Source organism: Dunckerocampus dactyliophorus, chromosome 10, assembly GCF_027744805.1.
Source record: "Dunckerocampus dactyliophorus isolate RoL2022-P2 chromosome 10, RoL_Ddac_1.1, whole genome shotgun sequence".
NCBI classification, from domain to species: Eukaryota; Metazoa; Chordata; class Actinopteri; order Syngnathiformes; family Syngnathidae; genus Dunckerocampus; species Dunckerocampus dactyliophorus.
The window spans coordinates 1,348,996-1,362,340 of record NC_072828.1 but is presented as its reverse complement, the minus strand read 5'-3'; the positions used below and the strand labels follow the sequence as shown (position 1 = coordinate 1,362,340).

The following is a 13,345-nucleotide window of genomic DNA, read 5'->3' as shown; positions in this document are numbered from 1 at the left end:
GACGACCAACTGTGGCATATTATTAGTCAAAAAATATTGAAAGACAAGTTCTGTGTAGTATTGTGGTCACTATGAATCAGTAATGTCATGAGACATGATGTTAGATTACATTACCTTTCACGCTCCTTGGAGACTGGCTACTGAGCTAGCAGAGCCCAGCCGACATGCCATGGCTGAGACGGAGTGAAAAAAAGGTTTTCCTCTCATTCTGCGTGGAAGTAGTACGTTTTTGGCTTCTTTGTCTGTCTTCCCCACTGCGTTTAAAACACTTTCTGACTTTCAAATCTCCATTGGGCATTTCTGTGTGACGTTTGCATGTTTCTCCGGGTACTCCCCCGGTTTCCTCCCACATTCCAAAAACATGCATGTTTCATTGGAGACTCTAAATTGTCCATAGGTGTGAATGGTTGTTTGTCCTGTTATCCTGTAGCCTGCGGAATGTGATGTAAACATAGAATAAGTGTGTAGAAGTGATTATAGGTAAAATCATATTTAGAAAGTCATAAATATTCCGTTTATTAACATTGAATCCTACTATCTGGAAATTCACTTGTCACGGTCGGGTCTGGAACCAATTAACCGCCATAAACAAGGGATTACTGGATAAGTTGCATCTGATTGTAACTGGCAGGACCAGCCAAATAAAAAAAAAAAAAAATCCGGTAAACTATTTAGATATAGGAGGATTGTACAAAGTCAACTGGCCATCAAAAAGTTCAGTGGTGATCATGCCAACTTCTGCAAAGTCTCTTATCTAAGCCGGCATGAAGTCTTTGAGAACTGGAACCGTCACATTCAAGTGCACGGTAGCTGCCGACGTCCTTGCACAACACTCGCAAGTGATACCGCAATCATCCATCTGGTGGCTGACGTCAGCGCGATTCGTTTTGCATTCTGTCTGAACGCCATCATCGGGGGCTTTGTTAGTCTCTCTCGGTTCATCTTTCATAACAGGCAACTTCTGTTTTTTCTCCCACCCGCTGGAAATGAGAGCGCAAGTGTGGAACAGATGAACGTCTGCGAGTGATTGGGTAAGAAATAATTCGATCTGGCTGCTCGTCTTCCTCGCGTCTCCCTGTTTTGCCCCTGGCGCGCTCTGCAGACGCACGAGTATCCACACGGTGTTGGCGGGCAAGCCCGCGCAAGAAGGCATCCGCAAACACAAACTTGTTCTTCAGCACATTTCTGGCTTCCACTTCCACCCCGTCGTTCTTCAACACGCTTTCTTCATTTTGCATGAAAGCGTCTCTGAGACAAGCACAGACACATTCGGATAGAGCATGAAATAATAATTGGCTGGTGAAATATTTAGGGGCAAAAGGCACAATGAATAGATGAGACATGCTGAGTTTTGGTGCTCCTGTGAACAACATAACAGCATACTGCTTTTGGACTGATGGGAGGACACCCTAGCAAGGCTGTGCCCGTTTGCAGTGTAGTCTTATGAGCACAGATCACGGATGTCACGGGTAAACACGAAGGGCCAGTCTAGAGAGTCTTTCTTAGGTTGGCCTTTAAATTGGCTGAAAGTTTGATAAGAAGCTGTGATGTGCAGCCGATACACGCAACATTTCAGTCGTAACACTATCAAAATATCTGCTTCTATAACGACAGCGTTTACCGAATTGTGGAAATCCAAGACTTCTGCAAGCAGCAGAGGCGCCGTTGATTCAGTCTCGACTAGTTAGCAGTCTGAAGAAGATCATCATCACATCAGCTTTGGGTCATCAACATTCAGGAAGCGACTTGTGAATTTTTCCCCTAGGTGATCAATGAGTCGTCCCTCGCCATATCGCGGTTAAAAATAGTTTGTTAATAAAGGATTGCTGTTTCGTGGATGACTATGGCTTATTGTTGGTCAAAAAATATTGAAAGACAAGTTATATGTCGGCGCAAGGTGGCCTAGTGGTTAGTATGTTGGCCACGCAGTCAGGAGATTTGAAGGATGTGGGTTCAAATCTCCATTGGGCATCTCTCTGGATTCTCCCCGTGCGTGTGTGGGTTTTCTCCGGGTACTCCGGTTTCCTCCCACATTTCCAAAACATGCCTGTTAGCTTCATTGGACGAACATGCCATGACCAACACGAATGTGCCATGGCTAAAATCAAGTGAAAAAAAGATTATCTTATCATTCGGTGTGGAAGTGGTAAGCTTGTGGCTTCTTTGTCCGTCTTCCCCACTCCGATTAAAACACTTTCTCAAGTTCAGAATAAGTAAATTGGAGAGGCTAACTAGTTAGCTCACTAGCTTGCTATGCTGGTCTTTCATCCCTGCAGTGGTCGCGTAGCCTGCGCAATGTGATATAAACAAAGAATAATTGGAGCGTAAAAGTGACTAAAAGGGTGTTACTTCATGCCTAGAGGGCTCTACTCATGTTAAAACCTGTATTTAGAAAGTCATAAACAGGTATCACGGCTTTTGTTACTCAGTGCTGGGTACATTGGGGCACTGTGTTTATTACAGCAAAGCCCGCTACTTAAGGAAATACGGAATTAATACTCAGCACATACGTGCTTATATTTTCAAGAAATCACACTGTTTTTAAAAATACATATATTCTTAGACTCCTCATTGTCTTCCAATAGTCTTTCTGCTGTTCTTCATGGGAGGTTCCAGAAGCTCAGTTGACAAGGGACCTGAAATGACTGGAAAGACCGAAAATGATCCATCAAGTCAAAAACACGGCATGCTCGCTCACTCGGCAGTACATTCATGCGCGTAATAAAGAAACGGCAGTTCATCCATGCCGTCGCTGAACCGGGGCAGTGGAGCCAACTGGCCCTGGCCGGCGAGGCTCACTGGGAGACGACAGTTCAGTATGAGTCTTTTAAGTAAAATGGCACCTATGGTTTGCGATCGTTGAGTAAAATTGAAAAATCGTCAGTTAAAAAATGTGAATCGAGATCACAATTTTACGATTTTTTTTTTGTCCAGCCCTAACAGTTTGTTTCGCTTTCTGATGTTTTTGTTTGTGTGTTTCTGTCAAATGCAGGATGAAATAGCGGACGAAACTAGCACATCACAGAACCCATTGTGTCGTGCATGGCAGTATCATTTTATTATGAAGACAAATGTTAGGGTGAGGGGTTGCAAGTCCAGGGGGGAGGCTTCAGTGGACACAGCTGCATGACAAACGCAAAGTCCAGGGTGCACGGAAGATTTTTTTGGATGTCCATAAAACTATTTTCAACACACACATGTATTCTCTCATTACTAGAGCGTGTGTGTGTGTGTGTGTAGGTGTGTGTGTGTGTGTGTGTGTGCGTGTGCCATCCGAGGCAACCGTTTTGCCATCAGCGTTTCTACTTGGTAATTAAACCAAAGTCAGACTTTGGACGCCATTTATTGTTATTATGTAGGGCCCTATGATTTCCGTGTTAACAGAATTGGCCAATAAAAACTGAATCTACTGAAACTCGTTGAAATTGACTTTTAAATGCTGCCATCCTGAGGAAAGGTTTCCCTGAACGAACTGAAGCATTTCCCCGGCAGAACGCTCAATCGTGGCGGAATCTCATCGCAAACACTAACCCGCCCCCTCCTGCACTAACCATGTTGAGAAGGCGACCTGTGAATGGAAGCTAGCGGGGTGAGCTTAGTTTAGCTGAGAATGCTAGTGGAGCTGTGTGTGTGCGCACGACTCAGGCCGTAGGAGTGTGTTTTAGAGTGTGGGTTTTCACGCTTGCTAATGCAAACCAGCATTTTACGATACCCGCTGACGTCGTGCAAGTTCTGAGCCAAATAGGGATGAGAGGCATGTTTATTCTTGCTCCCAGCTCGTCTTAACCATCAACAGACATTCTCAACACACACAACACACGTCCGGCCTTCAAAATAAGAGCAAGTTTGTTGAGGATGTTGTGTGTGCAGAGGCTGACATCCCATGAGAAAAGTCAGCCAAGCGACACTCTTAGCGAATGATGGCCAATGATGTATTGCATCAATAAATGTAAGCATTTAATTCGCAGATACCACAAAAGTACATACTCCATGCTGGAAAAATAAGTGTAAAATGTAAAAAAAAAGAAAATAAAACGTAATTGGGGAAAAAATAAAACAGATTTCATAGGGCCCTAATGATACACATGCAGCAGCACAAGGATACAAACGTGGACAGCAAACGCCACACAAGAAGCCAGCACTGAGGAGCAAATGTACACACAAAGCACGACAAGAACACATATAGTACACATAAAAGGCACACGCACAACAATGACAAGCCTGCACAATCTAACACGACTTCAACACGCACCAGGGGTGTCTGAACACTCATCATCTGGGCTTCTCGTTCATATGACAATGGATGGGATCATTTTGATAATGCATGGAAAGGCAAAGACACAAACACTCCTATTTACTAGATTACGCTTGTGTGAACGTCATTTCCAGTTCCACGGTTATCATCACACACTTCTTCTTTGCCATCAAATCAAGCGCTTCTTTTTTCTCCTGCCTGTGATGTTAAAGGCCTGTCGTAACTTCTTTCTCCTGAGGTCACTTCTAAACAGACATTTACCATAAGACCTCCGTGGTCTTATGGAGCGTGTGCCCGAATACAGTGCACCTTCCTGGGCCACGCCAGGTGGCTCCTCCCCCTCTATACTGTGGTTCTCCTGATAGTAGTGATGTGGTAGCAATGTCATGATATTTGATTAGGACTAATCAACAGGTGCAGTTGGTCAAATCCTAATTAGCTGCAATCCGTCTTACCTCCCGGCGTACACAAACTGCACTTACATCTAGGCCTGTCATGATAACAAATTTTGTTGGTTGATCATACTGTAAATTATCATCAATATTATCAAGATCTCGGGTACAAGCGGCCAAAATGAGTTTTCTCCGTAGGGTGGCTGGGCTCTCCCTTAGAGATAAGGTGAGAAGCACTGTCATCCGGAGTAGTCCGCATTGAGAGTAGCCAGATGAGGTGGCTCGGGCTTCTGGTCAGGATGCCTCCCGGACGCCTCCCTGGGGAGGTGTTCTGGCCAAATCTGACTTGAAGAAGACCCAGGACACGTTGGAGAGGCTATGCCTCCCAACTAGCCTGGGAACGCCTCGGGATCTGCCGGGAGGAGCTGGACGAAGTAGCCGGGAAGAAGCAAGTCTGGGCTTCCCTATCCCGACTCGATCTCAGATAAGCAGAAGAAGATGGATGGATGGATGGATGGATGGATGGATGGATGGATGGATGGATGGATGGAGATATACAAAAGGAATCGCTTCCCTGTAAAGTTTATTCCTGAGCTGCTCACTGAACTCACGATTGCATGAAGTCAAACACACAATTAGAGAGTTGTGTACGACAGTTGAGGCATATTTTCCAAATGTATCTTTAGCGTGTTTGAATTTGGTGGCGGTCCCATCCTAATTCCCCGACCTTCTCTGTGTCTGCACTTCAGTAGCACATTTGCATGAGAAGCAACAACAGGAAATGAATATTCCAGCTGCAGTTGTCTGAAAAAGAAACAGGAAGACCTACTTAAGCGTGCTCTGAATTGATGGCTGCTGGAAGGCAAACAAATGCACACGTGAAGGTGCATGCGTGTTTGGCACTCTCGCACCTCGCCATGGATCATATTCCGTGGCAGCGCCAGAAATAAAGCCGACAGAGGGGCTTAGAGAAATGGCGTTTAGATGTTGGCCGGGGTCAAGCTTGATCACAAAGGCTGAGCATGGCGGCAGGAAGCATCTGCATGATTCTTTAGTCTTTCCATCTTTTACTTCATGCCTTTCTCCCACTTCTCTCTTTATGAGTCCTATTAGCATTCTCTGTGCAGACATTATTGATTCCTCATGCCTGACTCTTGTGAAATGTCATTCATAATTCTGTATGATAGTTATGCATATGTGTGTGTGTGTGTGTGTTATCTGGCTGGCAAGTCGCTCTGCAGGCGGACTACACACGGCAAAGTGGCCACTGACCTATTTGTAGCACAGACACAGAGAATGACAAATAAATCTGATTATAGCAAGCAGGCCGCGCTCCCCCGGGAATAAAAAACGTCCTTGGTCACACTGAGCCCAAGCTGTCACTCACCCCTCTGGGATCTTTTTTTTTTTATTAGTCCCTGCGTATTTAACCTTTATCTCACTTTGCATTTAACCTTTACTTTTACTCTGGCAGCGACATTCACGCCAGTGTTTGACTGCACTTGAAGGCGGGAAGTGAAGGAAGAGGCTTTTTATATACACGCGTTGGAATGAAATGAGCATGATGGAAACACACACACACACACACACACACACACACACACACACTATAGTGAGTTGCCCAGACAGTCGGGTCACCAACACCACCAACCATCTACAGGATGAGCACTGTTGAGGGACAACATAATGAAGTTGATGACAGACCCAGAAGAAAAACATCAGGATGTGCTTACCGGATGCCTGCCCTGAGGGTACATGATCCCTGGAGAGGAGAGGCTTCCAGTCCGTTTGATGGCCAGGTTCGTCCCCTGGCCCTCCACTCCTCTGCCCTCCACTGGTTACACACTCGGAAAGTCCTCTTCTTCTTCTTCTTTTTGCAAATTCAGTCCAATGCTTGTTTATCCAAGAGTGTCATGAGAAGACCCCAGACTTATTCTCCTCTTATCAGTCTTCCTCCTTCTGTGATCAGTCAAGGTCCAAACATAGTGACATGACAGAATTACTTCCCACCCACCTCCCCCCTTCTTCTTCTCTCCTCTGCACGTCACGTCGCCGGATGCCCCTTCACCCGGTCATCCAATGACAGAAACATAAACACACAGATGGATACTCTTCTTCTCTGCTTGGTCTTTCCTCCTCCTCTGTGACACGCTGAGTGCTGCTGCAGAAGAGGAGGGATAGGCAGGGGAGGAAGAAAGAGAGTGCGTGTGTGTGTTAGCTTTGTTTTTTTAATATGAAATTTAAAAAAAATTAAAAAGCATGAGAGGAAAGCAGGAAAGAACAGCAGGTCAGTGGAGGATCCAGCGGGCTTTTCAGCAGCAAACCCTAGACTGTAATATATTGTGCCTGTTGGCTTCAACACAAACAGGACAGGCTGCTAAAGCTGCTCTTAAGGTGGACTGAGCAGATAGCTGAGAGAGCGAGAGAGAGAGAGAGAGAGAGAGAGAGAGAGAGAGAGAGAGAGTGATGGATCTTTTTGCAGTTGTGGTCACACAGACAAAGCAATCAGTCATGCACAAAGACTGATAAGGAAGTGAGATTCCCAAACAAATGCGGCCACATTCATACACGACTCATGACAACCATCAGCGCAGGCGCACGCACACACACACACACACACACACACGACTGTTAGTCAGGTTTGATAACGCCAGGCATATTATCTATTCTTCACAATGCGTGGCAGTTAAACCAGGGATTCTCAAACATTTTGGGACCAAGGCCCGCTCACAGGAGACAACATTTCAAGGCCTCCCTAATAATCCTGATGACAATTTAAAAATAATCCTAATAATAATAATAATGCTGCTATTTGTTCTAGATGCCATTGGAATTATTTATATTTACAACATATCAACCTAAATACAGTCGTCCCTCGTGAATAGCAGTTAATTGGGTCCAGACTCCATCGAGTTCAATGAGGAGCTATCCACATGGAAATGTTTTCAGGTGAAACTGACAAGTAATTATGATTTCAGCCTTTCATCCGCATGGAAACGGCGTTCTGGGTGACCTGAAACGGTAACGGCTTCCAGAATGGGACAATCTGAAAACGCCGGCTTGTCATTTCCGTTTTTCCAACAAAACGCTGTTTTACAGAAAGAATGTCACAGATCCATTGCCGTCACGTGACCGGAAGTGAGCTTTGACGACAAGCCAACATAATATCGGAGTATTTGGACGGACATGACTCACCCCAGTCGACATTCTCCTGACACTTTGTTGTCTTATTCTCTAAAATGACTCGCAGAAGTAATTCCACTTTGTCGTCAGTCTAGACGAGCCTTGGAAAGCGGAAGCGATGGCTTCTTTCTTCTTCTATAGTTTGGTGTGTGACGTGGTTCCGCCTGCATGTGTGTTTACAGAGCCACATGTAGGTGTGCCTTGTGTATTACAGTCTTCCCTCGCTCCATCGCGGTTCGCCTTTTGTCTCTGTTTCCTGGGTTGTTTAGTGCAATTTTTGTTTTTTGTTTTTTTTTACAGCGTATGAACGCGCATTGTGTTCTGCGATCTGATTGGCTAAGGGAGAACTCGCCCATTGTCTTCTGCGTCCGGATTGGCTGTAGACCAAAGTCAATCTCCTTGTGCCAGCCCGCACAGCGGTGTCTCCTGTTGTGTTGATCGTTAGCAAACAGCTCGCCTTGCAGTGTGACTTGCAAGTTTTCTCCCCGACAAAACCCACAATGTCGACGAAACATTCTGCACCCAAAAGGAAGAGGAAGCCATCCATATTGGACTTCTGGACATGCTGAAACTGCGGCAGTAGGGCACCATTACGAAATAAATGAATGTTTGGTTTGAGGAGGAGGAGGATTGCAGAAACATACAGTATTTTAACAAGGACGCAAAAACGCTACAGCTGAGCGGCGCCAGGAGTGAAATACACGTGAGTCACGATTAATAATTTCTTGTGTTCAACCTAGTAGGTTGATCACTGAAATTCAAATATGAACTTCGAGAGTTTTTAAACAAGAAAGAAATGTGATAAAAGGGTATAAAGTGTATGGTGAGGGCTTTTACAGTCTTAAAACAGATGTAATCATTGTAAACAAATAAAGTTGGGTACTTTCAGGATTTCGCTTATTGCGGGCTATTTTGGGATTTTAACCCCCGCAAAAAACAAAGGAACACTGTACATCCTTTTCAGCCAGTAATCCGTTCCCGTCTGGATGCAAGTATTTACTAATTCGCCACAATGTGTTTTATTCATTGTTTACATCACATTCACACTCTAATATCTAATTTGTAATCATGCTTATGTCTTATCAATGTTTTGTGTCATTACTGCCGTCTAGTGACCACAATACTACATATCACTTGTATTTCAAAGTTTTGACTAATAATAAACCATAGCCGACCACCAAACAGCTGTCATTCATTCATTCATTCATTTCTGAAAAACCACGATATATCGAGGGATGACTGTACTTCTGTTTCATAGAAATGATCTTAAATGAATTGTATTTTTCAAGTAAGAAATCTTAATGCTTACAAAAAATGAACAGTAACAGGACCGCAATCGTCCAAATCAAGGGTCTCAAACAGACCTTACCTGGGGACTGCTGGAAGTAGAGTCTGGGTGAGGCTGGGCTGCCTCAGGTATTCCACCGGGAGTGCTCTGGCTTCCCAGCAAGCCTTGTGGGCAGGCACGTGTTTTATAAAAAGTTAGGTACTTAAAGTTCAAGTAGTAGTAGTTCATGTGAAAGTTATCGGCTCACTGTTTCTTTTATGGGCCCAGTGGTTCCTACTCATGGTTACGCCCTTTTTAACAATACTTCATTCACGGACCCCCAAACTAGGGCTCGTAGACCATTGGGGGTCCCTTTATCCCAGTTTGAGAAACAAATGCACACAATAAAGGCAGTTTCAAAAATAAAACTAAAAGGTTTCTCACTGAGTGTTCGTTGCATTTTGCTAAGAGTTGACTAGAATTAGACAATAGAAGTAGCATAGAATTAAACAATGGATGCACTGTTACTTGAATTTTGCACAGACAGGTTCCTTGGCAACCTTATCAAGCTTGCAGCTGCTTGCACACGTAGAAAACAGACACCCACACCCTTGATTGAGACTAGTCGGAACCAGTTAGATGCAGACACATAGTCACATACTGAACCACTCAGGAAAAGGTGACGCCCCTGCATGGGCGGGACTTAAGAATAGCATAACAAGGTAGGCACTTCCAAGTTCCGGACCTCCCTGCTTCCTATCAGAGGTCCAGCGCTGTACTTAGTGACATCTTCCAAACAATTTCTTCACAAAAAATTATTGAAAATACAGAAAAGTATGTCCAACTAATGTCTTCTCGGGATAGACGAACTTGTACGTTTTCAAGAATTATGCAGAACTTTTCACAGTGACGTTGAAGACAGTGTTGCTATTCCCGTCCAAAGCGAGATGCTCGGCGACTGCCGAACACTAGACGATAAAAACACACTCCCTGCCATCCACGCATCAAACATCAACGTTATAAGCTTCTCCCTGGAAAACCAAGTGTAGGTTTGTATACCGATGGGGAGTCTATTCATTCTGTTCTTTGTCGTGAACGCAATACATAATCACTATAGATTATTATAATGTCTGTGGGCTTAAAACGTTACACGAAGTCACACTATTTCAAGTGTTTCCACGTAGAGAGCACCAGTCTGGCCCAGACGTCTTTTGGCGCTGCGCTTAATGACTTTATCCCGGGCAGCTCTGCCTTTGAACTTGATCAAACAGCCATTAATCCGCAACACTGGTGAATTGGACACAGCCGTGCCTCTTGGCATGTCATCGCAGGGTTTCCAGTAAGACAGAAAGTGCATTTCATAACAAGAAGGTCAGCCAGAGGGCAGCCCCAGAGTCTTAATTAAGGTCACATCCAGAGTTCCTATCATCCTGTGCAATCCATGACCAAACACCACTTCTTGGGAATGCCTCCTTCAACCAACCTTCACATTGAGATAGAGTTGCAACAATGAATTGATTAGTCAATGGTTCATCGATTACCCAATTAATCAACAATTATTTTGGTAATCGATTCATGTTTTTTTCATTTAAATACGCAAATATCCTGTGATTTCAGCCTCTCAAATGTGAATATTTTTGAATTTCCTTTGTCATCCTTGAAAGCATACCTATTATCTTTGTGTTTTAGCCCAAACAAGATATTCACACACATCAGCTTTGACTTTGGAAAGGAGTGATGGGCATTATGCCTCTTTTCTGATACGTTGCGGACCAAACCACTAACTGTTCTACTGTTTGCTTCATATTGATTTGGTCCATCTAGGGCAGGGGTCGGCAACCTTCACTATCAAAAGAGCCATTCTGCCCCCACTTATACCCAAGAAAAATAGTCTGGAGATGCAAACGTAGCAAGAGTTTTAGTCTTGTTTATAATTTATTCAACAGAATACCACAAACAGAAGTGAGGTTTGTGAAATCTTTTTGAGTCCTTCCCGTATTAATTTGTGTAAAAATGATCAAATGGTTTGGCATAGTGCAACAATACCTAATACCTACGTATAAGATAACCCCTCTTTTTTAAGGCCCAAATCTGACGACAATATCAAATCAAAGACAGCAAAGGACAGCATTTTCAATTTGAGTGAAATAACAACCGGTAGATTGCAATAAAAAAGGAGGTAACACTTTACAATAAGGTACACAAAATTACAGTAGTTAATGAGGAACGAACCTACCTAACCTTAACCACTACTCATTAGTTCCTCATTAGTTCTTCATTAGTTCCTCAGTAACTACTTTACACAATAGTTCCTCATTAGTTCTTCATTACTTCCTTAGTAACTACTTTACACAATAGTTCCTCATTAGTTCTTCATTAGTTCCTCAGTAACTAGTCTAAATTTGTGCCTTAGTCATTAGTTACTCATTAGTTCTTCATTAGTTCTTTGTTAGTTCCTCAGTAACTACTGTATTTTTGTATATGTTATTGTAAAGTGTGACCAAAAAGACCAAAAAATATGCAGTCAAACCTCCATTTTCGTAGGCCCCAGTTTTCTTATGATTCAATTTTCGTCTCAAAATTTTTCCCTCAGTTATCATAAACTCTCTGTTTTCAGACAGTATTGCACGTAACAAACTAGTACGTTTGCCCTGTACTCTTTCATTTATAATGAAGTGCCCAAACGTGTTAAGATGGAATATGATGGTGACCCTCCAAAGTGGAAAATATTCCATCCTCACACACCCTACACCCTACAGCTAAGAATTACACTGCAACCTCGGTTTTAGTTCCAAAAAGGACGAGTACGTGAGCGTCTTCATCGAGTACTCCAGACTCAGTGGAACACAAGTCTTTGTTGAGTATGCGAGAGTCAGTGAAACTCGAGTCTTGGTGGAGTACCCGTGAGTGAGAGAAACTCTAGTCTTCGTCAAGGACCTGTGTGTCAGTGAATCTTTAGTCTTCATTGAGTACTCCGAAGTCAGTGAAACTTGAATCTTTATCAAGTCTCAGTGAGTCGGTGAAACTCGAGGCTTTGTCGAGTACCTTTGTCAGTGAAACTCGAGTCTTGGTGGAGTACCCGTTAGTGAGAGAAACTCTAGTCTTCGTCAAGGACCTGTGTGTCAGTGAATCTTTAGTCTTCATTGAGTACTCCGAAGTCAGTGAAACTTGAATCTTTATCAAGTCTCAGTGAGTCGGTGAAACTCGAGGCTTTGTCGAGTACCTTTGTCAGTGAAACTTGAGTCTTCATTGAGTACTCGGGAGTCAGTGACACTTGAGAGTCTTTGTTGAGGGCGCATGTGTCAGTGAAACCTGAGTCAAAAATACAAATACATTTCATAGAGAATAATTAAGAGTATTACATGCAGAAAACAATGCTAAACAATGAATGAACAAAAATATTGGAGCATGGCACTTACTGATGTGGACTTTTGAAAATTTTCGCCAAAAACCTAATCATACGAAAAATATGGCATACGTAATTTGACTGTCCTGCACTTCTTTGGAGGAGTGTGGTCTTACACCTGGATACTGGCCTCACGGTAACAACAGTGCTATAGCCAATAAATACATTGGAACACTTACATTCGCGTGAAAAGACGTCATTCACACTACATCACCTGTCAACCACAGAGTTCCACTTCTCTCTACTTCCGGTTCCAGACATTACAAGCTGCTGAAATCACGGAAAGACTCATTCCAGAACCTTCTACGTCTCAATTGAGTCCATTCACACACTGACTGCGTCTAATGGCTGGTTCCACCTTAAAAAAGAAAAAAACTCTGCTTGCCGGGAGTCTCTCCTAGCGCGCTGAATGGACGAAGGCCACCACTGCTGCAGCCAATAGCGATCACAGACCCCCACGTTGGGTCCTGACGTTATCTGAAGGACTGGCCAATGACAGTGTAGAAGCCGCTTTTAAATGGACGTGGACGAGAACGAGGAAAGAGGAAGGACAAAGAGGAGTCTGGGGGGGGGATTGTGGGTATTGAAGTTCCGATTATTCAATACACACTGCATTCGGACATTTTGGAATGATATAACAAAAAAAGTTTAACCCTGACAATATCAATATGAATGCTAAATAAAAAATGTGCACGAGTTCAACTGTGATAGTAGAAGTTGTAATAAAAAAGACTACAAAAATGGCCACACACGCTTCTATGTGTATGTATGAATGAAGTGGGGGCGAGCCTGTAAACAAATGTGATTTCTTGACCTTGCAGTGTAAATGTTTAACATGAGCT

The 13,345-nt window shown here is 43.5% G+C and overlaps 1 protein-coding gene across 7 annotated transcripts in view; it reads right to left on the bottom strand.

Moving 5' to 3' along the window:
- tle2b (TLE family member 2, transcriptional corepressor b) overlaps positions 1-12,690 on the bottom strand; it is a 113,840-nt gene extending 101,150 nt beyond the window's left edge. The window contains exons 1-4 of one of the 7 annotated variants that reach the window (XM_054789657.1): positions 12,517-12,690; positions 12,321-12,409; positions 6,758-6,808; positions 6,381-6,606 (exon numbers count right to left, since the gene is read on the bottom strand). In XM_054789657.1, the coding sequence (XP_054645632.1) occupies positions 6,381-6,404 (24 nt within the window). In that variant the 5' untranslated portion in view covers positions 6,405-6,606; positions 6,758-6,808; positions 12,321-12,409; positions 12,517-12,690. Of the gene's footprint in view, positions 1-6,380; positions 7,031-9,199; positions 12,223-12,320; positions 12,410-12,516 lie in introns of those variants that run through there. The other 6 variants (XM_054789658.1, XM_054789655.1, XM_054789656.1 and 3 more) reach the window with 6 other exon arrangements.
- Positions 12,691-13,345: the final 655 nt, after the last annotated feature.